General features: G+C 48.4%; 1 protein-coding gene across 3 annotated transcripts in view; it reads left to right on the top strand.

Annotated features, from left to right (window-relative positions):
- The window catches only part of SLC7A8 (solute carrier family 7 member 8), a 50,846-nt gene that overhangs the window by 20,350 nt on the left and 5,357 nt on the right, over window positions 1-25,139 (top strand). For 2 of the 3 annotated variants that reach the window (XM_014856301.3, XM_014856303.3), the window contains exons 4-8: window positions 15,649-15,774; window positions 17,564-17,717; window positions 18,310-18,433; window positions 19,907-20,010; window positions 24,258-24,354. In XM_014856301.3, the coding sequence (XP_014711787.1) occupies window positions 15,649-15,774; window positions 17,564-17,717; window positions 18,310-18,433; window positions 19,907-20,010; window positions 24,258-24,354 (605 nt within the window). Of the gene's footprint in view, window positions 1-15,648; window positions 15,775-17,563; window positions 17,718-18,309; window positions 18,434-19,906; window positions 20,011-24,257; window positions 24,355-25,139 lie in introns of those variants that run through there. The other variant, XM_014856306.3, reaches the window with a different exon arrangement.

The raw sequence follows: 25,139 nt of genomic DNA, 5'->3' as shown, positions 1-25,139 counted from the left end.
GTGTCTCTCTTTTCTTTCTTTCTTCTTCTTCTTCTTTTTTTTTTTTTTAAGTTATTTCATAAGTAAATGACTATATTCTCCACGTAAAAGATTCAAGTAATATATAAAGAGAGTCAACGCTTTCCCTTATCCTCACCCTTGTCCCCTGCCCAGTAGCCGTGGTGACAGTGGATAGGTGTCCTGACAGCTCTAAATACAGTGCATCTAGCGATGTACAGTGTCTGGGCATGTAGACATACGTATGGCTGGGTTATTTCCGCAGCTTGCTCTTTTGTCATTTAGCTGCATCTTGTGGCTGTTGCCTGAGTTTCTAGTTATAAACAAAGTGGTCGCCATGACCCAGGAGCGTCAGGTGTTCTGGGGTCCCCCAGTTGTGCTTCTTGCTTCCGAACTCTGGGTTTTCCTTCAGGATCTGTTTGTCCCCCCTCTCTTGGGGACCTGGCCACCTTTCACTCAGGCGGCTCCTGGCCTCCTTCCTCTCTTTAGGAGCTGGGCTCATTTCCAGCATCTGAAGTAGAATCTTTCCTTCTCATTGAAGTCTCCCTCTTGTCCCTGAATGCCTAGTACTAAAGAACCTCCTTCTCCTTTCTCGCCCTGAGGAGAGAGGAGTACCCTGCATGCATTTCTCAAGTAAAAAATACTTATTATCTGGTTGTCTATCTTTCTACTGAGATTCCTAAGAGGCTAGTTTTCCAAGGTTTCAGATTTCTCCCTCTTTCCTTCCTTGAGCGATTTGGAAGGGAAAGGACTTCACTGTATGTATGAGTACGTAAGACTTTCGACCCTGAGCTGCTCTGCAGTTTCTTCACAGAAAACTTCAGGTGCCTGATGCAGGATGCGGTGAGAAACTCATGTGTGTTTTTTTTTGTTTTTTTTTTTTTTTAAAGATTTTATTTTTTTCCTTTTTCTCCCCCAAAGCCCCCCAGTACATAGTTGTGCATTTTTTTTTTTTTTAGTTGTGGGTCCTTCTAGTTGTGGCATGTGGGACGCCGCCTCAGCATGGCTTGATGAGCAGTGCCATGTCCAAGCCCAGGATTCGAACCGACGAAACACTGGGCCGCCTGCAGCAGAGCGCGCAAACTTAACCACTCGGCCACGGGGCCAGCCCCTCATGTGTGTTGTTTTGCAAGTCTCTTGCAAATTAATCCCTTGACATCAGAGGGTTCAACAGTCTTTCCAGTTTCTAAGTCCCTTAACCGCAACTTATTTTTCTTTGAGGTTTCATATCCTCCAGGCCCAGACTTCTCATCCGCATTTAAACCTATTGCCTCAGATGCCAGGCACTACTGCCTTCTTGCCCTTTCTGAGTCCCCAGAAAATTCTTTGGGTGTCCCGTCTGTCTTGTGTATATGAATCCAAACAAATAAAAACTGACCTAGATTTGATGCCCATATATCCAAGCCCCCTTTTTTCTCTGTATATCTCCTAACCAGCTAACTTTTAAGATCTAAATATATTGAAAATCTTTTGATTTCTACTCAGTGGTCAACTTGACTAACATCCCATTTTTCATTTTTGTGATTCATTAAGACTAAAATTATTCTGTAAGTGGATTTCCTAGGAAAAAAAGAAAGAAATTACAAATGCATCCATTGATCACCATATTGAGCTCCTATACTGAGTGGAGATAGGCGTTATGTAGACAGAGTCTTGGAAGAGATTAAAGGCTAGTAAGAGATTGGTGTACAAACAAATAATTATAATACAATGTGATGACAAAAGTGTGTACAACACAGAGAAAGGTGCTTCAGGGTTGGGAGAGGAGTGTCAGGGAAGGCTCCCAAGTTGAGCTGAACCTTGAAAGGTAAGTAGGTGGACTCCAGGCGGGCATAAAAATAGAACAACTAGGTAGCAGGAAGGGCTCTGGCAAGACTTGGGGCCAAGAGAGAAATGCCTGTTGGAGAAAAGCAAGTATTTTAGTGGGGGTGTAGCCTGGGAAAGTGACAGGAGATGAGGCTGAACAGGTGAGCAGGAGCCAGATCTTGAAAGATCCCATATATTATGCAGAAAAGAGCAGACTTCAAGCGACGGGGAACCGCTGAAGGGTTTTGAGCAGGGGAGTAACATGATTAGGTTCACATTTGAGTGAAGGAAAGACCATGACATTTGCAGCAGGGAGACGAGTTAGCAGGCTAAGCATTTGTCCAGGCCAGAGAGATGGAGGCCTGAAATAAAAACTAAGTTGCAATATGACAAAAACAAGAAAGATTCAGGAGTAGAATTGGCTGGACATGTTGATTGATTGACGACTAAGAGGGAGGAATCTAGTATATCTACAAATCAAAATGAAGTATGTTTCAACTTAACTGTCTCCAGCATTTGTGATGAGCAGTTATAATGTGTTCTTTCTATTTCTGTCTTCCATGTCCTCTACAAAGCCCTGAGGAGCACTGAGCAGGTCATTGGTTGGAAGTCTTCCTCAGGGTAGTTACCCCAGGATGCTACTCGAAAGCCTACTCTACAGCAGTATAGCTTAGAAAAGGTTGGGACTCTCAGGAAGCTTTATATAAGAAGAATCTCAATACTTTGTTCATTCAACAAACATTTATCAAGTGCCCATCACGTGCTAGATACTGTTTTTGGCATAGGAGATACAACAGTGAACCAAAAAAAAATCCTCATTCTCATTTGCTGCAGCAGCAGAAAATTAAGGCTTTTCTCTTAACAAGTATTTATTGAGTCCATTTGTGTCCTCTATAGGTACTGCAGGGGATACAGAATCATTCAATCATTATCAAATATTTGAATGTCTGTTCTGCTCCGGGCACTGTGTAAGGCATGAGGATACTTAGATCTTGTACTAAGGAACCCACAGTCCAATGGGTGATTCTGACAAGTATACAGGGAATTTGAGTTCTAAGTGGTAAGTTCCCCAAGAGGACAGCATCCAGGGAGCTGGAAGTAAAAGAAATGGGAGCAGGGACTGGGGTTGAGGAAGATCTTGGAGAAAGTGACCTATAAGTTGAGTTTGAAAGACCAGTTGGAGATGGCCAGGCAGTGTCCAGCGTGGAGACGAGGGTGGAATGGGACAGGGCAGGCAGAATGTTCTAGCGAGGGGTATTAACATGTGCCAAGGTTTGGGGACAAGAAAGAACCTGGCCCTCCAGGGGAACTCTGGGTAGTTCAATATAACCACAGCATGGACTAGGAGGTAGGAAAAGTAAATAGAAGTGGAGACCGGCTTTGAAGGGCCTTATGGGCCATGCTAGAGAGACTAGGCTTTACCCAAAGAGCAATGGGAAGGCATTAAAGGGTTCAAACAGGCGATTGACATTATCATATTTATATTTTAGAAGAATCGTGGCTATAAGGGTAAAGGATGGATCAGGGAGGAGAATAAGATCAGAAGCAAAGAGACCTGTTACAATGTGGTTACAGGAACCGAGGTTAGAGAGGACAGTGATGTGAGTCAGGGGTGTGGCAGTGGGAGTGGGGAGAAGTAGATGTATTTGGCATTTACAAGGTAGAATTGGCAGAACTTGGCAAGTAAGGGTGAGGGAGTGAAGGATGGCACGTTCTTGTTGGAACCACAAGTGAAATAAATCGAGGACAACTCTGGATCGTATTATACTGTTGGTGTGGTTCAGACTGGGTTGAGTTGGCCCCTCTGTCTGCCACCTTCTCATTCACTCTCCAGTACTTAAGATCTGTTGCTGGGACTTGAGGAAGACAGCCCTTGTGCTTTTGGCCTCCATGCCTATAATGGCAGAGTAAATGCCCATTCTTTAGTGCTATTTCACCTCCTCCCTGCCCTATATGACCTCTGGAGTACTCCTTGTGCCTGTAACCCTGGGAATGAAGGTATCTCCATTATCCTCATCTTACGTTTCTGTAAGAGTTACTGTCTTGAGCTCTAAGAATAAGAACAACTATTAGTACAGTGCTTTATAATTAATATATCATAGTAAGCATTTGCAAATAGCACAGAGAATTTGAGAGTTTTATGGAGGTCTCCTTCCCCAGAGATCCATTGGTGTTGGGCACTTCTGTCCATTGGTCTAAATCCAGTCTGTTCACAGACCAGGCTCTTTGCCCCCACTGACTACCTGAGAAATCGAGGTCTTCTTTTTAGTTTCAATATACTGCAATTCCTGGTCCAGATCACCTCATCTTTCCTGGCTTCCCGTATTATCTCTTCTGGTCTCCCGCTTTTACTCTCGGACTGGGGCTGTGCTCTTCAAAGGATGTGTCTAAATAGCTTAAGTTCTGGAAATTGGGGAATGAGGAGCTTGTTCCTGGAAACATGTCCGCTCTTGCTTGGGCAGATAATGAATGGGATAGAGGCTCCCTGAAACAGGGAGTTTTCTTCCACCAGTATGAAAGCAGCTTGCTGACTTTCTCGAACCAGCCTAGAAGTTTAAACTCTCCTCTGCCCCTTTGTTGCTAACTCTCAAGGACCACTTTGTCTTTCCCAGAGGAGCCAATGCCTCTGGTTTATGAAATCACCTGTTAATTGTGTCTGGTGAACTTTTTTTTTTGAGGAAGATTAGCCCTGAGCTAACATCTACTGCCAATCCTCCTCTTTTTGCTGAGGAAGACTGGCCCTGAGCAAACATACATGCCCATCTTCCTCTACTTTATACATGGGACGCCTGCCACCGCATGGCTTGCCAAGCGGTACCATGTCTGCAGCCGGGATCCGAACCAGCGAACCCCGGGCCACCAAAGCAGAACGTGCAAACTTAACCTCTGCGCCACCAGGCTGGCCCCTGTCTGGTGAACTTTTAAGAGTTAATATGATATACCAAATTTATATCCTATACCCCAAAACAAAAAATCAGAAGACTCATGGGAGTGATGTCTAGTGGTACTGGGAGCTTTGGGGGAAGAAGAGAGAACAAGATTTGTTTTGAGGGGTTAGCAGTTTTGAACACTAGCTGCCCTTGGAATTGGGTTGTAACTGACCAGTCTTGAGAACTTTGCAGCCTGGATCCAAGTTTATAGACCTTGGTGATACTAAGAGCCCACAAGCCTTCCAGTCCAAGCACCAGGACCCACACCCTCTCCTCCAAGACTGAGTACAGTGGAGAGACAGGCTGGCCCTTCTGAGCTCTGTGCAGACCAGTAGAATCTACCCCATCCCCCTTTCTCTGGGTCCGGAAGGCATCAGCCTTGAGAACTGGGGTACCAGTTAACAGGAATTTTCCAGGCCTGGGCTGGAAAAGTGATGAGTGGCATTAAAATTGGGCTCCTCAAGGTGGCATGGCAAACTACGTCTGTCTCTCCTGCTTTCTGGATGTCTTCCGTTTTTCTCTTCTCCCCCACCCCAGCTCGGGAGCCGTGCTCAGGAGCTAATGCAGAAGGGAGAACTACTCAGCTCTTAGAAAATGCTGAGCTGTGTGTTTGGGCTTCTTGGCTGAACTAAGTATTGGATGGTGATTCAGCACAAACTCCAGGTCCGGCAGCTGGAACAGAGGGTCAGGATAAGAAGGAAAGGGAAGAGAGAGCCAGGAAGGGAGGTGGGTGGGGGTGGGGCAGCATGGGCGGGAGCTTAGCTGGAAGCGTCAGGGAAAAGCTGTGATTCAGGACCTCCAGAAGCTCCATAGCGTCTCTGCGCCCCTCCTCCTCTGCTTGTTTGCCCTTGGAAGGGAGAGGCCCTTCAGAAGGCTCAGCACACCTCCTCTCCTTAGAGGGGGCTTCTGAGATTTCTGAAACGTTGTCAGTGCTTTGAGATGAAAAGGGCCGGAGAAGGGCAAAATGTTACTGCAGTGTGTAGGCAAGATCTATTTCAAAGCCTCATTGTGGGCCTTCCAGAAGCTGGGATCAAAGCTTAGTCTATAGAAGGCTCCTTTGATTTTTTTTCTTCCTGCTTCTGTTGCTTTGTTTTGATATTTTTGTCTTTCATCAGTCAAGTTATTTACACGTAATAATACCACTAACCTTTGTTCTAGGTAGGCAGACACAAGACTTTATAATGCCGCTCCTCACCCCATGTGAAAAGTGTCTCAGTCTTGGGCAAGTGGGGAAAGACTCTAGGAAGCAGACTCCATGCCTCCTTACTCCTACTCAATTTCCCCCCGGGGCCTCTCGGAGACCTTTGAGGAGGAAGTACAGCTCAGACTGGCCTGCGTGGGCAGAACTGGAACCTTATCAGCGCCTCTGTTGTGTGCATTAGAACTCAAACAGGACTCCAGTGTTTTCTTGCCTATTTGGCAGCCGACACTGGTTACCTCCTAGATCTGGAAATGGCTGAGGTCAGGCAGGCCAAGCCAAGTAGCTTTTCCACAATTAGAAACACGTGCCCAGTCCCTTCCAAGAGCGAGGGGAGGCAGGCAAGGAGCCCCGTCCAGCCTATCACAGAGCCGAGAGTCGCCACACCGCCTCCCCACAGGCTGGGCGCTCACCCACTGCTCTGGAGTGGGCACCCTGAGGGCTGGTCTGAGGGGCATCACCTTGCCCCTTTTGCTCCAGGTCCAGAGGGAGGGAGTCAGGGGGAGCTGGCCCGAGCGTGGCAGAAGGCAGAGAAGTGCGTGCCCCAGCAAAAGGTGAGACCAAGAAACCATGGCTTCTGGCAAGCCCATGACCAGGTGAAATTTACAGCTGTTTCAGAGGGCTGGGTAGCTCCATCCCGGAATGGTGCTTATTTTGAAGTTCTGGAGAGGCACAGGGTGTTCTGATTTCTACAAAGTGGCGTCACTCGCTTCCCCTTTCAGCAGCTGGGTGCTTAGGACATTCCACCTTTCTTTTTTCTGTCCTGGCCTTCTCTCTCTCTCTCTTCTCCGAGCTCCTTCTCTCTCTCATAATGATGTAAATCATTCCTCCGCTTCCTTCCTCCCCTGTTGTTTCTCATGCTCACTCTTTCCCTTTCTTCTTCACCATCTGTCTTTATGGACTTTGGCAAGTCTGGGCATTTTTTCCCCTTTCTGCTGCCTGTTTTCTTTTGTCTGAAAAGAGAGGGAGAAGCCTGGTTCTGGAAATGCTAGAGGAAAACAGGCCTTTCCAAGCTGCCTCCAGCCCACTCCTGAGAGAGGTGTGAGCCGGCAAGATGAAGAAATCCAGATGGAGTTCCCTCCCAGAGTTCTAGGGAACATGTGATGGTGACATTGACCAGGGGGCCAGGGGAAGGGGACACAAGGCAGAGAAACAAGTCTGCCTGGGGAAATAACTTTCTAAAGCCCTTGGGGCAGTGGACATGACTCTCTTGGTTTCTGAGGAGTAGCCATCTTAGTCTTCCCTTTTATCCACATTGGCTTCTTACTTCCTGCTGCCCAGAAAGCAAGTGGGTTGGGGCCAAGCCAGTATCTTCAGGTGACAGACTCAGAGCCCCAAGTGGCACTGTCAGCAGTGACCATGGGTACCACCGACAGGAGCAAGGGAGAGAGAGAATGTGGAAATGGACGAAGGGAAAGAAGAGTGACGTGTATGTGACAAAAGAAAGGCTGGGAATGGCGGGGGCAGGGGACTGTTGTGTGGCACAAATTAGCTGAGGTCTTACTTTACTCACGTGTAAAATGAGAGTCTGGGTCTCTCGGGTCATTCCTGGGTCTGTTTGCCCATGAGGCTGGAGACGTGTCTCTGGGTAGTAGGGTGCAGGCCTCAAACACCTCCCTCCAGTGCCAGGAGTTGTCCACAGGCAGAGCCCCAACTGGTTCATCCTTCTGAGCCCTCTTCTTACAACAATCAATCCAGCTCCCTATCCAAATGGGCCCGTCGTCACTTCCACCCCAGCATACCTGAACAGTGTGGTTCATGGAGCAGAAGCTGGCTTGACAAAAGGAATGAGATTGGTATGGGGATCCATGCGGGAAAGTGTTCATCGGCCCTCTGATGAAGACACAAAACAACCCTTTGCCAGCCCACTCAACAGGAGGCCAGCGTCCTGTGTCCAGAAGGAAGAGGGCACCTGAAGACAGTCATCTGGTGGTCTCTGGGTGTAACCTGTGCTTTACAAGCTTTCTCGGGGGAAGGAGAAGCAGCCACAATTATGTGCCCTCCCCCCATCTCTGTCTGGCAACACAGGTTGTCCCATGACGTAAAATACCCTGATGGTTACTCCCTGGAGAAGCACAATGGCTCCTACACACCCTCCCCGATGTTTTCTGCATAGATTTATCCATCCATCTGTCCTCTATTCAGTAAGCGTTAGTCCCTACTGTGTGCCAGACAGTGTTACAGGATCTCAAGGTTACAGTGGCTAGCAGGGGGTTGCTTATGGCTGTGTGCGCACTGCTGGCTGCAGGAAGAACAGGAAGTTTCATTCTTCTCTGGGCCTGAGGAGTCGAGCAGCAGTGGCGGCAGCAGTACTACTCCTTGGCTTTCTCTAGGGCATTCCTTCCTAGTAACAATTTTAAAGGATTGGTATCATTTTCTTCACTTGTGGAAACCAAGGCATAGGGACCTGCTTGAACATCTGAACTCCTGGTTCAGTGCCTCAGCCTTATATTTACCAGCCCCACAACCCCCTGCTCCACTGTTGGGCCTGTGACCCCACACTTCTGGACAGCTTGGTTTGAAGGACCCCAAAGCAGGTAATTTGTGGACAAGCGTCCTCCTGAGCAAAAGCTGAAACAGGTTAGAAATTGAGGCGAAGGGTCAGGGGTAGAGGAGGAAGCAACAAGGGAGAAGCTATGGAACAATGCAAGATACGGCCTGATGTGTGGTGTGGTGCCTCCAAAACCCTCCAAACCATCCCTTTTCTCGTCCACTCTGCTTTGCCTCCGATTGTCAGCATTATCCTGAGCTAATCAGGCCCTCTTTTTGACTTCGGTTTCTTAGTTTAGGAACAGTAAGAATAACCACTTAACATTTTATATAGCAGGACACAGGTTACCGAGCATCTTCATGGGACTGAAATGGACCACATCTGCATTTTACAGAGAGGGGAGGGAGGCTCAGAAAGCTTGACTGGTTTGTCCGGTCTCCCTGAGCGTAAGTGACTGAGCTGGGAAGGGCACCATGGCCATCGGGTTCGTCAGCTTCTAAAGTTCCATGATTCTTAGAGTCAGCTCAGGCTACCAGGTCCCCCTGAGGGAACCATCTCTGCCTCTATCCCTCCAAGCTACTCAACCCCACCCCATTCTTATCCTTCACTCCTTACACAAGCTACTCTGAGCTCTACTTGCTTGCTCTACGCTTGAGAAAGACACCACAAACCCACATGGTCCTTCACTCACCAGGTGTTACTGGGTAGAGCTGAGGGGAGAATGACGAAGTCCCAGCCCTGGCTCTGTGATGGTTGCAGGGACTTAAAACCAGCCCCACAGTTCCCTAATCCATCCTTAAAACTTTCTAACTGAAGATTTATTTATTTGTTTCTGCTAATGATTCACTGATGGTCTGTTTCACAATGGACTAGAGAGATTACTTTTGAATTGCCTCTTTTACCTATAGTCTATAAGTGTATTAATTTAAGGTAAAATTTCCCCAGAAATGTTGTTCCTATTCTTCCCTTCCAAAATTTATAATCCTTTAACTTCACGTGAGTCAGGTTGGATTGACTCCTCCTGGGAAGGTCACAGAGGGAGCTCTGCCAAAGCACGCGTGGTGTTGTCCACTACAAGATAGCCCACGGTGTGGCCACTCCTTACCCGCCAACTAGAGGAAGGAACTCAGACTTGGGATTCTTGAGTTCGTCTCTTGGTTTTTCATCTTGACTCCTTTTATGGCCTTTGATTATAGCCTCTGGTCGGTAAAATTAGGACACCAAGAAAACCATGGGGTCAGAGAACGAAGGAATCATGTTCGTGAACATCCTGGCCCTCCACTTGCCTTGCAGGAAGTTTGTACCTCTCGGGCCTGTGTTTGCATGTGGTTCTGGGTTGCGTCTGTGAGCCTGAAGTTGTGTGGAATATGGAGGAGAATGGGGAGAGCCTGGGGTTAGATGAAGGATGGGTATGGGGAGTGTCTTTTTCCCTGAATTTTTCTGAGAGGAAAAGCACAGCTGGAGTTATTATAGGGCGAGCCTGTTTACTGCTGTATTGAATTACTAAGGGGAGGAAGAAGAGGCAGTAACACTAGCTATAGGATCCTGGGAGTGTGGAAGAATTGGGATACTGTCATGTGGTGTGGAAACTTGCCAACTAGGTCAGCACATTGGTGGCCTCAGGTTCACTGCCCACTTCCAGCGACACCCCCCCACTTCCCTCCACATGGTGTCCTGAAAGGCTGTAGGCAGGCACTCATCTGGGGCCCTGGTGTGTGCTGCTTGGTTGTTCTTTCAAAGCTTTTCTCTTTAAGGATATGCCCCCTGCTTCCTGGTCTTTCTGTATGGTATCTGGCCCTGTATTAGTTTCCTGTTACTGTTGTAACAAATTACCACAAACTTAGTGACTTAAAACTACACAGATTTATTATCTTACAGTTCTAGAGGTCAGAAATCCCAAACTCAAGGTATCGGCAAGGCTGTGCTCCTTCTGGAGGCTCTGGGGAGAATTGTTTCCTTGCCTTTTCCAGCTTCTGGAGGCCCCCTACGTTCTTTGTCCCGTAGCCTCTCTTCCATCTTCAAAACCAGCAGCATGTCATCTTCAAATCTCTCTCTCTGTTTCCATCATCACATCTCCTTTTCTAAGGCTGACCCTCCTGCCTCCCCCTTATAAAGACTCTTGAGATTACCTGGGGCCCTTTCAGGTAATCCATGATAACCTCCCCATCTCAAGATCCTTAACTTAATCACATTTGCAAAGTTCCTTTCCTCATGTAAGATAACATATTCACAAGATTAGGATGTTGACATCTTTGAGATGGCCTTTATTCTGCCTACCACGGCCCCCAGGAGCTCTCATGTCATTGTCAGAGGGAGGAAATGGAGGAGAGGCCTCTGTGACTCCCCAGGGATCAGAGGCTGAGGATCAGGGCTGGAATGGGGTTAGGGGCACCTTCTCTGCAGGCAGCAGGAGCTTGCCCAGCCCCTCCAGAGAGGACACATTCCAAGTCAGTGATAGGATCTGCATTGTTATCAATCTGACAAGGACTCTGCCTCTGTCCCCCAGTCCAGTCCTGCACCAGCAGGAAGCCTTGAGCCCACGTCTCCTACTTGGCAGTTGAGAGGCCCTGGGCTCTGGGCAGGGCCAAGATTACTGGGTTCTGAGTCCCCTCCTCCTGCCTGCCTCATATCAGCTTGACTGTTAAGCTTTCCAAATGGCAGATTAAGTAACCAACCCCTGACTTCAGCATCTTTTTGAAGTCTCCTCTTCTTGATAGTCTTTCTACCTTTTTTTTTTTTTACCCAAGAAACAAAAGAGAAAGAGAGGAGAAAATGCCCAAGAAATACAGATAAGCCTGGGGTTCCAATGAGGGCCTATAGAGAAGCAGCAACCACCCAGCACAGCCAGATTACAATGAACAAGAATCAGTCTTTTTTTTTTTTTTTTTTTTTTTGCGGAAGATTAGCCCTTAGCTAACATCTGCTGCCAATCCTCCTCTTTTTTGCTGAGGAAGACTGGCCCTGAACTAACATCTGTGCCCATCTTCCTCTACTTTATATGTGGGACACCTGCCACAGCATGGCTTGACAAGCGGTGTGCAGGTCCACATCTAGTATCCGAACCAGCAAACCCCGGGCCACTGAAGTGGACCGTGCAAACTTAACCACTGTGCCACCAGGCCGGCCCCAAGAACCAGTCTTATGCCTTCTTATTTATTTTGTCCAGCTAGGCCAAAATTATAATTCTCCCTCTTGCTGGGGTCTCCCCGTCCTGTAGGATGCATCTCCCATTGCCCTCGGGTGAGTTCGGGCCTCCTTGGGGATACCCACTAGTTTCCGTGAAGGCTGTGCCATCACCACATTGTTTGGTGATCATCATTTAGCTCACCTGTCTCCCCACTTTACACTGTTAACTTCCTGAGGACAAGGACTTGTGTCTTATTTATAACTCCCCCACCTACCAGAGTGCCTAGCACGTGTAGGCCCTTGTAGGTGATGGTTGGATGGATGGATGGATGAAAACCCTCACATTTCAAGCTGCAGTGGCCACTGGTCCCCATCTACATGTAGCTTCCCTGAGGTCGCTGTATCTCAAACATGCAGAATTCAGGGTCTTGCTGAGAAGAGAGAGGGGACATAGCTGCCAGCAACAGTAAAGGGCACTGGGTAGCAGACGGGCAGAGGTAGGACGCCTGAGCTGGGCAGGGCTTCAGCAAGCACCTGGCAAGTGCTGCCTTTACTCAGCGACCTTTCCTCTCTGGATGAGGGCTCAGGTTTCAGCCTGCTGTGAGGGAAGCTGTCCTGTGGTAGCAGGAGACTGAAAGTGCCCTCTTTCCCCTCGGTCACATGCTGTGGTCACCCAACTGCATGCCGGATGAAGGGTCAGAAGAGGGGCCTGAAGCCATTGTTCCCAAGAGATTAGTGTCTCCAGCAGCCTGTATCTTCACCTCATTCTCGGGAATTCTCTTCTTATTTCTGAAAGATCCCTGTAAAGGTGAAAGGTTAAATATTAGTCAAGGGCTGGGTTCTTGTGAAGTTGTGGAGATAAGCTCAGAGAGGACAGAAAACACCCAGAGCAAGTTTATTTGACAAATTGTCCGTCCCTTCAAACATCAGGAGCCGACAATTTGAAGGAGTCCTTCTGGCTGCCTTGACAAAGTCCCTTCATAAGGAGATGACTTTTGTGTTTTCTATCCCAGCACGTGAGGAGGTGGCCACATTCCCCCTCCTGCTTGAAAGAGGAGAAATTTCTTTGGGTTTTCCTGCTCTGCCCTGTTTCTCTCCAGGCACTTTTTGTCACCTCCCTGCTCTGTCCTCTCCTCCCTTTGATGGAAGGTAATTTTCTTCTCTGAGATCAAGATCGATGGGTTCCTCATTCTGTAATTCTTGCCTATCCCTGAACCACATGGGTTTTGTGTTCTCATCTTCTTTCCTTTCATAAATCAGTCTCCTTTACCCTTGGGTCATTATCGCTTGCATCTGCCTGAATTCCTGGGGCCCAGGGGCCTAGCTTTGTACCTAGTATGCCTCAGGGCCCTGGGGAGCAGCCAGATCACAGCCCCAGTTGCTTAGAGTGATTTGCTTTGGATTGTCACCAGCATGTGATCCTGAAATCCTCATTGAATTGAGTAAGATAAACCAAGTGTGTATTTATCAGAACGTCTTGGTCCATCTGGAACATTCGAGTATTTACAAAATGTTCTCCCTGTTCAGGCACTAAAAATCCTTCCTCTGACAACATGTTTTGGTTCTCCTTATATGACACCATCTTGGATAACAGCTCCTCCACGAGGAATCACGAGTTGCTACTCTTGAAGTCAAGTTTCTTGTTCTTTTTGACTCTGTGAAACCAACTGGGGGTCGTGTCTCCTTTGGGTGAGCCCCCTGGGGAGCAGGGGAGGTTGGTGTGCTTTGTGGAATGCGTAGACTGATATGAGATTGGAGAGCTCCCAAACTGGGGCACTTTCTTTATTCAGATATTGAATATTTGTTGAGCACCTACTATTTACAGGCCCCAGTGATATGCCCTGGAGTGAAAAACATGGAAAAGTCACGTCACTGCCCTCCTAGGCTACAGGGAAACAGAGAAAAAGAAAGATAATTATAATATGAAGAAATAAGTGCCAAAATTAAGTATAAACAAAGTGGTCTGGGAGTAGAGAAAAGAGACAAACTTTGTTCCTTGTCTCTGAAACATGGTGGATATATCTTACCTGGCAGGCACACTGTGAGGAGTAAGTGAAATAATAAGGACTCACAGAACAGGTGACATTTGAGCTGGATCTTGAAAGATGAGAAGGAGTTCACCAGGTAGACATGGCGCAGGGAGGAAGGTTACGGGGGATAATAGTGTCATGTCCGCCCCCTGCTGAAACGTTCTCAGAGTCCAATAAGGTTGGAAAGTGCTTGGAAAGGAAAAGCACAGTTTCAGGATAAGGTATTGATATCTTGATCAGCTGCTCAAGTGAAGTCAGAGGCCTGGTTAGAGGCTTAAGGAGAGAGAGAGTCTCGTGCTTTTGCGTGTATGACTTGTACCCTTGGAGGACTAAGGACTGTCCGGGCGACCATTTCAGGGGAAGGGGAAGCAAGAGGATTTTATTCTTTTTCCCTTTATTCTCAAGCACTTCATAACCACCAGGAAATTGAAAGTCCCGTTGCTACAGCATACGGTTCCCATGGGTTGCTTAGGGAGGGTGATGGTAAAACAGTGGGCCCCTCCATCCTAGCCCTCAGCCTCTGAGCTCTCCTCTAGCCGTTGGAGGTTCCATGTTGTTGGGATCTCTGTGGGAGCCCTGTGACTCCTAGGGAAGGAGGCAGAGTTAAAAGCCCCCAAGCCACTGAAGAGGATACGGAGATGGTGGCCAATCGGCACATGAAAACATGCTCAACATCGTCAGTCACTAGGGAAATGCAAATTAAAACCACAGTGAGATACCACCACACACCTATTGGAATAGCCAGACTTTTGAAGCTGACAACATGAAATGCTGGCAAGGAACAGGAACTCGCACACATTGCTGGTGGGAATGCAAACTGATATAGCCACTGTGGAAAATAGCTTGGCAGTTTCTTATAAGGTTAAACATACATTTACCATATGACCCAGAACCCATTCCCGGGCATTGATTTACTCAAGACAAATGAAAACCCCACTCAAAGACCTGTGTAATCCACTCAAAGACTTCTGTGTAAGTGTTTATAGCAGCTTTATTCCAGATAGCTGCAAACTGGGAGCAACCCAATGTCTGTGAGCTGGCAGATGGAAAAAGAAACTGATACATCCATGTAATGGAATACTACTTGACAATAAGTAGGGCTAACTATTGACATACACAGCAACATGAATGGATCTTCAAAACGTCACGTTAGGGACTGCCTGGTGGTGTAGTAATTAAGTTTGCATGCTGCACTTTAGTGGCCTAGAGTTCGCTGATTCGAATCGCAGGCGCAAACCTACACACCACTCATCGAGCCATGCTGTGGCAGCATCCCACAAACAAAATAGAGGAAGATTGGCACAGATGTTAGCTCAGAGCCAATCTTCCTCACAAAAAAAAATCATGTTAAGTGAAAGAAGCCAGACACAAAAGGCTACATATTGTATGATTTCATTGATGTGACATTCTGGAAAAGGTAAAACTCTAGGGACAGAAATCAAATGACAGGTTGCCAGAGGTAGGGGAAGGAGACTGGCCCCCCGAGCACAGTGCACAGGAGAACTTTGTCAGTGGTGGAAACGCTCTACATAGAGAGTAAGGTAGTGATTAAACAACTGAATACATTCATCAAATCTCATCAAACTGTACACTTAGAAAAATGAATTTTACTGTGTGTAAATTATACCCCAATAAGCCTAAGTAACAAAAGATCCCCCTAAACTTCTGTTGCCCCAGAATCAAGCTCAGGAAGATGGCATCCAGAATCCCACCAGCTGCTCAGGGCAGCCCTGGAACATACAATGACTTGAAAACAAAGCCCACACTCACGCCCGGATCAGATGCTGATTTTTCTCCCAAAGCCTATGCCCATGCTTCCATGCCTACTTCTGGCTTCCAGCCCTGGACAGGGCATGTTCTGACCAGGTTCTGATTTGTGGCACATAATCCCCATTTGTAACCCATTAACCTAGCCAAAGTTTCTGGATACCGGGCCTGAGCTGGCAGGATATTTGACTCGCCTGTTACAATCCGGTCATCGGGAGCAAGGAGCATTTCTGTTTCTTGCAGAAGGTGCCCTGCAGCCTCATTGTAGCCCCTGAGGATATGTTTGGGGGTCTGTCATTTCAGTGCTCCTCACATGGGTCAACTGTTCCAGTGTGCGGTGGGCCACCCGAGTTCAAGACGTTTTCACAGCTGGGAAGCTCCTGGCCCTGGCCCTGATCATCATCATGGGGGTTGTACAGATCTGCAAAGGTGAGTGTCATTGGAACAACAGGGCCCCACCCAACTTTCCGCCCCTTGCCTGTACTCACCCCTCACACTGCCTTAGGATGAGTGCACACCCTGACATTTCCTATTCTGGCCTTGAAGGACTTCCCTTCTTCACTTGCTTGACAAAGGGGAAGAGAAACTATTTTCCCCAGGAAGTAGGGCATGCCCCACCTAATTTGCAGATTTCAATCCTCCCATGCTGACCTCATGGCTCTAGCACATCTAGGTGAAGACCCCAGACTTCTGGATTCCTCTTGCCTCAGCCGCAGGCAAACTCCCTGCATCTTATGTTGTGTCTGATCCATATCTTAAAATGGGGGACAGAGGAGGAGATTTCATACGTTTCACAATTATTCATAATCTCTACAAGAGAGAGCTCTACGTTCCTGGGGCCCCTGCCAACATTCCCCGTTGGATTTGGTCCTTTCCAAGCCCGAGTCTGTATTTGGTTTCCATGGGACCCGTAGCACTACTAGGCTCTGCCACGGACCTGTAGCACTACTAGGCTCTGCCAGGGACCCGTAGCACTACTAGGCTCTGCCCAGTGTCACTGCCTCCTGGAGAAAGTCAGGTGACAAACCGAGAGACCTCTCACCCACCCACAGCCCGGAAGGCAGTGTGGAATGCCTGGACTTTTACTCCAGGAAACATAATTAAGTCTCTGCTATATAATGTGCCTGATTATTTTAGTCAGTTGGATTAAGTTCTTTAGAGGTCATACTGCTTTCAGGAATTTAGACTTAAGGTAATCACTGTGCTATCTTTTCAAAGATAGTGAGTCCCTCCTAATATGGTCCCAGTGCTTTCTCTTGATCACTTTAATGTCCTTGTTTCCTGTCCAAATGCTGGATTACAGAGGAACAAATCAAGTAGGGCCAGTTACTCTGCGTCTCATTACAACCTCAGTCAGCAGCTTTCCTTGAGGGCCCACTGTGTGTAGGACACTGTGCTCAGGGCTGGGAAATCAGTTTAAAAGCTCTTTGTTCACAGGCAGTCAACACTATGGAAAGAGAAGACCAAACACACACCTTAGAAAGAGACAGGAGGATATCAACAAAGAAAGCAAAACAAGCTTCAACTAATACAGCATTGTGGAAGCTTATGTTTGAGTGTTTGCTGTTTTTGATGCTTCCTTCATGAAAATGTACAAACTTAGATATCAGGGAAGGTGGTCAGGGGCCTGCCAGTGGCCCTAACCCTGTGTCTCCAAATCTCAGCAAGCCAGCTCGAACTTACCCTTCCCTGACCCTAACTCCCCCAGGCCTTCCCTTCCAAGTAACGTTGCCTTTTAAAGATTTTTTTGTTTTCCTTTTTCTCCCCAAAGCCCCCCGGTACATAGTTGTGTATTTTTAGTTGTGGGTCCTTCTAGTTGTGGCATGTGGGATGCCGCCTCAGCATGGCCTGACGAGCAGTGCCATGTCTGCACCTGGGATCCGAACCGGCAAAACCCTGGGCCACCAAAGTGGAGTGTGAGAACTTAACCACTCAGCCCCGGGGCCAGCCCCATGTTGCCTTTTAAAAGAGGAACATTCAGAACTGTGCTTTGAATCTGAACCCCCATTTGGACTCAAGGTTTTCAGGTTTTGGGGGTCCTGGACCTGTATTTCTCAGCTCCTTTTGGTCCCACTTCTCCAATACGTGGGGTTCACTGGAGACAAGACAAAAAGCTGGTCATTGCTACAGGGAGGGGCGGTGACAGGGCCAGGCAGGCTAGTGGCTGCCAGGCCTCTGACCTGTCTCTCTGAGCAGCCTCCTGCCCCTGTGTCCACAGGAGAATACTTCTGGCTGGAGCCAAAGAATGCATTTGAGAATTTCCAGGAACCCGACATAGGCCTCATCGCACTGGCTTTCCTTCAGGGCTCCTTCGCCTACGGAGGCTGGAACTTTCTTAATTACGTGACTGAGGAACTTGTTGATCCCTACAAGTGAGTTGAAATAGCCCAGCTCTTCCTCTCTCCCTTGAAAGGGCACAGCACCCACTACTAGAAAGAGGGAGCCAGGAGTCCATGGGCCGCTTCTCCTCCCTTCTTCCCCCATTCTGACCAAGACCGGGTCTATCCTGAAGAAATAGTTCATTTCCCAGGAACTTAGACCATTTGCCATCTACTCTGCCAGGAGGAGAAAAATGATCCAGTGAGGTTAAAAGCTGGAAATGGTGCTGAGATAACACTGCTGCCTTAGAGCATGAAGTGCGCTCTGAGAGGTTTCCGGGCATCTTACTCATCTGTCTTGGGCAGGCTGCTCTTTGTGTTTGAGGTAGGGGGAAGGGTGCATTGTGGAGATTCTAGTCAGGAGGATCAACAGATGTGGAACATATTTCCCATCTAAGCTGTTTCATTTCCTTTAAATTTTCTTACCCATATTGAGACAAAAATCTATCCCCAGGGCAAAGGAACATAACAGAAAGCTGCAAGGTCAGCTATGTGCAGAAGGGCAGACGCCCTCCCTGGACCCCGTGACCAGGCAGGTGGGCCCAGGTGCCAGGCCTTCCCCCTCTCACCTCCTCTCCCTCTACAGGAACCTTCCCAGAGCCATCTTCATCTCCATCCCACTGGTCACATTTGTGTATGTCTTTGCCAATATCGCTTATGTCACCGCAATGTCCCCCCAGGAGCTGCTGGCCTCAAACGCAGTCGCTGTGGTAAGAAATCCACTCATAGTCCCCCAAACCAGGATTGTTGACCTGGGCTTGCCTGCTTAGCCCCACTCACTTTTCCCTGACCCATGGATTTGTGGGGTTGGAAGTCCTCCCAAGTCCTCAGGGCGGAAATCGCACCTGCAAGTGCTTGGGAGTCAACTGGCAGCTGGGTCATAGTTAGAACGGCTCCAATGGCAGGACTGAGCAGTTGCCACAGAGACTGCATGGCCCACAAAGCCGAAATATTTACTGTCTGACCGTTTAGAGAAAAAGTTTGCCAACTCCTAATCTAGAACACTTCAAATGTGATGATCGTGTAAAGGAGACAGACTTCTCCTCAGGGAGACATAATCTTGCACAAGACGTGCCATTTCTCTCTGCCTCCATTTTCTCCTCTGGAAATGGCGCGGTCTGACTCCTTCCCTCATCAGGGAAATGTGTGCCACTGGGCAGTGAGGAAGTAGGAGCAGTTTGTGCTCTCTGGGGAAAGAGGTCACACAGGTCCGAGGTATTGGAGTCCTTGACATCTGGGAGGGACCTGGGAGCTGGGCTGCTCCCTCACCTGGCTTCACCTGGGCCACGACGTCACCCTGCCAAACAGTGTTATCACTTGTCTTATCTCTGAAGACTGTAAAGAAATAGATGCCAGTGTCCCGTGGCAGCCTATTCCCAGAAGCACTAGCCTTCCCCTGCATGACGGCTATTCTGAACGCCCCCTCCCCTGGGTGCACTATGACTGTGTACTTGGTTCCGAGCATAGAGAAAAGACTGGTCCCCTGGCTTTTATATTCCTTCAGTACATGAAGACCAGTCTATAGCTTTACCACCTTTTCTTTCTCAGCCTACATAGTGGCTTGTTCTTATCATTCCCCTCCGCCCCCAATATCATCTGTTTTTATGAATTTAGAAATTCTCACCCTGTATTAGGATTCATTTCTATTTTACAGATGAGAAAGCTGAGGCTCAAAAATTAAGAACCTTGCTCAAGGTCTCACAGCTCCTAAGTGTTGGGCTAAGATTTGAGCCCCAACCTGCCTGAGTCGCCAGCCTGTGTCCCTCCCTCTGCGGGGAAAGCGTATAATGCACGTGAGGCCTGTGCTCCCACAGCTGGCCTCCAGTCCTGGCCCTCCACTTCCTGGGTGTGCGATCTTAGGCAAGCTACTTAATCACTTCGTGCCTCAGTTTCCTCATCCATAAATCAAGGATGACAAATGTTACTTTGGTATTATTATCGTTATTACCACTTACACTGTCTCCTTCAGTTAACCAGCCCCAAACACTTATGGAATCCCCACTGTGTAGTCATTACCCTGGGAAGTGCTGGTGCGGGAGGGGCCATAGCCATCCCTCCTCTGAGGGGCTTGGCCAGAGAGACTCAGCAAGTTTGGGGATGGGAGGGAGCATTCCCAGCAGGGACACGTAGGTGGGGAGTCGTAACCTCTCCTTTTCTGCTCACCCCCTTGTTTTCTCTCCCAGACTTTCGGAGAGAAGCTCCTAGGGGTCATGGCCTGGATCATGCCCATTTCCGTTGCCCTGTCCACATTTGGTGGAGTCAACGGGTCTCTTTTCACCTCCTCCCGGTGAGTGCTGTCTGGGCCCTTCCCCGGCTAGGGCCACTCTGCTGTGCATATCGCTCTGTGTATATGTAGGGGGCTTGTCTCCGTCAGCAGGGGTCTGTGTGGGCAGCTGGGTGGTAACCTTGCAGGGGGTGACTGCTCACGTGAGGGCGTGCGTGTGTCAGCGTGGACACAGAGGGGTGTGTGCTGCTCACGTGCTTACCGACGATGCGTGTGGCTTCACATGTAGTGGTGAGAAGCCCCTTCCCACCTCACTTCCATAGGAGCAGAGGGCTGAGGAGGCCCCAGGTGGCCTCACGCGGTCCCGGGTCAGGGACTGGTTGGCCGCAGAGCAATGTCTCAGCGGCAGCCCCCAAGCCCTTTTTCCATTTGCCTGGAAATAGGCTGTGCTGGCTAGAAAGGAACCCCCTCTGAAAGGGGGGACACAGACCTGGGGCCTCTGGCTGGCCTCCCTTGAAAGTTCTAGGAGCAGACTGCAGGTGGAACAGGATCATCTCTGAGTGCCCTGTGGGGGCAGGCTCCTCCCTGCTCAGCAGACAGGCAGCTGTGGGAGGCCACCCATGAGCCTCCAGGAGAGGATGTGAAGTGAGAGAGGTGGGGAGGAGTGGAAGGAAAGCATTTGTCCAAAGCCCCGTGCCCCGCCCCAAAACTCTCAGGGAAGCCAGAAGCACAAGGGGGGCCGGGAGTCTCCCTATCCTGCCTCCACACATCCAGGAATCTGGCCCCTCCCTGCCGTCCCTTCTTGCTGTCTCCAGAATGGGCTGTCAGGCCAGCAGATGCTGGGTGATTGCCATTGATGTGGTTCAGGAGTCCTCCCAGAGCTCTTAGGAAGTTCCCCTGCCCCCAGGGCACTTGAAAGATACAGGAAAAGCGGTGAGTCCCTGAGTTCAGGTGCTTCCAAAGCCATCATCACATCAGGGAGGAGTTCTCATAAAATGACAAGGGAGGGCCTTGTTTTCAGGACCCAGGGCAGGAAAGAGGGAGTGTGGGTGTCCTTGGTACCCCAGGGCCCTACAACACTCACCCACAGCAACCTTGTGTGCGTGTTACACAGGAGCAGTGGCCACCTGGAGGCCCCAGCCGAGGGCGAGCGGTGGAAGAGCAGTGACCCATGAGGCTCTCTGGGATCTATTGGAGGACAGTCACTGGCTAGAGTCGCTTTAGAGTGGGGTTCGTCCCTCAGGCAGGCCAAGCAGTGGTCTGCATGCATGCGGTATAGCTGTGTGTGCATGCAGGAGACGGTGGCCATGGTGTGTTCGGCCTCTGATTCAGAGACACAGTCCACCCACCAGGCCTCTGCTCATCTTCCAGTTCCTTCCTTCCTTCCTCCTCCTTCCCTCCTTCTCTCTTCCTCTCTCTCAGTTTTTTGTGTTTTGGGGTATGGAGAGGATGACCCTTCCTGAGTAGTAGGAGTGTGTGTGTGGATGTGTGTCATGCTTAATGTCATTGTCTCTTTCATTGTCAGCTATCTGGGCAAAAATTGACTCCTGGGAACTTGACACTTGCAAATGCTGTTGGGCCTGGACAGTTACACCTGGTCCTGGCTGCATGTGGAGGAGGGATTTGAATGTGAGACCCTGGCTATGTGCATGATGAGGCCCACAGAGCACCTGGGGTCAGTTGGGTGCATGAAGCTGCACTGTAGAGGGTGCCATGTGGCTGCATGAAACTAGTGACACTGGCCTAGGTACTTGATGATGGCAACCGATGGTGATGCTTACGGGTACTTGGGGCCATAACTGACTCCCACACTTCTGACAAGCTGCTGCTGTTAGCTCCACTCTTTCCCAAACACAAATTACAAAGTAAGTGCCTTTTTGTCCCCATTACACCATCCCCTTCCTCTCACCCCTGTAGGTGCTCCTTTCCCTACAAAATCTAAAGAAAAACCTAAATTTCTTTAGAGAAAAGAAAACATGGGGGCCGGCCCCGTGGTGCAGCAGTTAAGTTCGCACGTTCCGCTTCAGTGGCCCGGGGTTCGCTGGTTCAGATCCTGGGTGCGGATGTGGCACCGTTTGGCATGCCATGCTGTGGTAGGCGTCCCACATATAAAGTAGAGGAAGATGGGCATGGATGTTAGCTCAGGGCCAGTCTTCCTCAGCAAAAAGAGGAGGATTGGCAGCAGATGTTAGCTCAGGGCTAATCCTCCTCAAAAAAAAAAAAAAAGGAAAAAATAAAAGAAAACATGGTCTCATTTGTACTAATACATAAATGACTCCTCGAAGCTTATAGTATTCTTTTTTCTCTAGAGAGAAAAGGGGAAGAAGGGCTGCTTTTTATGTTAAAATTTCTCTTTTTAAAAATGACTTTTAGGGGCTGGCTCCATGGCGGCATAGTGATTAAGTTCAGCATGGTCCACTTCAGTGGCCTGGGTTCATGGATTCGGATCCTGAGTGCAGACCCACACCACTTCTCAGCCATGCTGTGGCGGCTACCCATACATAAAGTAGAGGAAGACTGGCATAGATGTTAGCTCAGGGCTAATCTTCTTCAGCAAAAAAAATAAGACTTTTAAACATTAATATCCTGGTCATGATATTGTACTATATTTTTGCAATATGTTACCAATGGGAGAAACTGGATAAAAGATATAGCTGATCACTCTGTATTATTTCTCACAGCTGCATATGAATCTATGATTATCTCAAAATAAAAATTTTAGTTTTTTTAAAGTTAAAACATAATTTTTATTCTGATTATAAATTTTCTACTTTAGAATTTTTGAAATTTTTCTTTAAAGCCTAAGGAAGAAAATTTAAATTACCCCTAATGCCACTGCCCAGAGATAATCAGTTGGTATTTTAATGTATGTTTTTACATACCTGTAAATAATTTTTAAATTGATTGGAATCATACTGTATGGAATCGTACTGCTTTATATCTTGCTTTTTTCATTTAATGTTATATTGTGAGCATGTTCTCATAAATCCGTTTTTTCCAAAAATATTATTATGGCTGCATAACATTCCATCTTATGGATATACCATAATTTATGTAATCAGTCTCTCACTTTTAGGCACTTAGGATACTTCCAATCTTTTTTTTTTATCATCAGAATATCTTTGTATGTTCACCTTTCACTAACTGTTCATTTCTTTAGGATGACTTTTTGGGAATAGAATAAGTAGCTTAAGGATATAAATTTTTTCTTTTTTAGAGGAAGATTAGCCCTGAGCTAACTGCTGCCAATCCTTCTCTTTTTGCTGAGGAAGACTGGCCCTGAGCTAACATCTGTGCCCATCCTCCTCTACTTTATATGTGGGACACCTACCACAGCATGGCTAGCCAAGTGGTGCCATGTCCGCACCCGGAATCCGAACCAGTGAACCCCGGGCTGCTGAAGCAGAACGTGCGCACTTAACCGCTGTGCCACCCGGCCAGCCCCAGGATATAAATTTTTAGGGGTCGTCCCAGTGGCACGGTGGTTAAGTTCACACGTTCCACTTTGGCAGCCCAGGGTTCACCAGTTCGGGTCCCGGTGCAGACCCAGCACTGCTTATCAAGCCATGCTGTGGCAGGCATCCCACATATAAAGTAGAGGAAGATAGGCACAGCTGTTAGCTCAGGGCCAGTCTTCCTCAAGAAAAAGGATATAAATTTTTAGGTATAATTTACATACAATAAAATACACAGATTGTAAGTGTTCAGATTGATGAGTTTTGACAATTGAGACAACCATGTGACCACCACCCAAAACAAGACATAGAACATTTCCACATGTCCCCCAAGTTCCCACGGGTCCCTTTCTGGTCCACCAGCCATTCCCCACCCCCAGAAAAGCAACTACCTCCTGAGTAGGATGAGTGTTTTTATGGCTTTCCTTGTGCAGGTCAGTCCCCATGTCTCAAAGAACCTATAACACTCGAGGATGGGGGAAGGACATTTTTAAAGGGATTAAGGCCTTAGGTAAAAGAGAGGGGCTGCTTCTGCCGCATTCTAGGCATTGCAGGAGACCCACAGAGTGACGGCACAATCATCAGTAACCCCAAGCCACCCAGACCACACTCAGGGTCTCCTCGAATGCAGGATCTATCCACTCATCCACTGGCTGCCTCTGGTCTGCCTGCACCTTGCACTTGTGAACGTGGGTCCTGTGACTAGGGGGCTGGAAGTGGTGCACCAGAAGGCAGGTGTCTTGTTGGAGGAAGGATGCTCCTGTGTGGGCATGGAAGAGGGAGCCTGGGCTGGGAGGGAGCTTCCTTGGGTGGCCGGTGGGCTATCCCAGGCTGACCTGCTTTTCTCTCTGCCAGGCTGTTCTTTGCTGGAGCCAGGGAGGGCCACCTCCCCAGCGTGTTGGCCATGATCCACGTGAAGCGTTGCACCCCAATCCCAGCCTTGCTCTTCACAGTAAGGGCCCCTCCCTCTGCCAGCCCTGCACACACCCTCCCTTTTGGTGCTTGCTCTGAGCTGGGAGTTCACACTTCCACACGTGCCCCTGTCACCCTCTGCTCTGCTCCTAGATTTCACTGGGTCTTAGATAATCTGGCAAATGGTGAACATGGTTTTATTAATGTCAAGAGATATGGCAAGGGGAGACTCCAAGTCCTGAAATACCTTAAGGCTCTCAGGCTGGCTCATTTCCATTCTCCCATCCTTTTGGGTCAGACCATGGTGGCTGCCTCAAGGTTCTACAACCTCACAAAGAACTTCTCCTCTCTCAGCTCCCCTGCATCTGTTGCCCCAGGGTTGCAACGTTAGGCCCCTGCTCCTGGATAATCACTGCACACACCGACCCCTCCCCAGCCATCTTCTTGCTCCAGCAGGCTCTGCCCATCTCCTGGGAAACAACACTGAACAAATTCAGTGTGAAGGGCACACCAAATAAGGAAAATCATAAAGGAAGACTGGTAAACTGAAAATGGAGAAAAGGAAACTTGAGATGGAGGTAGAATGACCCTGGAGTAGAATCATTTAGAGAAGGCAAAAAGCAGCAGCAAAGACTTGTCCCCATTGAGTCTTTTGAGTTATTTTCTTTTCCTTCTGGATCCTGAACAAAACATTGACAATGACTTTGGTCCACTGGAGAAGCAGTTAGCCCAGGATAGTAGAGCTCTCGGGAGTCAATGGCATTCATTATACAACACTGGGGAATTTCAGAACATTCAGATAGAGGATGAAGGTCATCCTGCTTG

This window comes from Equus asinus, chromosome 2, assembly GCF_041296235.1.
Source record: "Equus asinus isolate D_3611 breed Donkey chromosome 2, EquAss-T2T_v2, whole genome shotgun sequence".
NCBI lineage: Eukaryota > Metazoa > Chordata > Mammalia > Perissodactyla > Equidae > Equus > Equus asinus.
The sequence above is the reverse complement of the archived record's forward strand: the minus strand, read 5'-3'. Positions and strand labels throughout refer to the sequence as shown.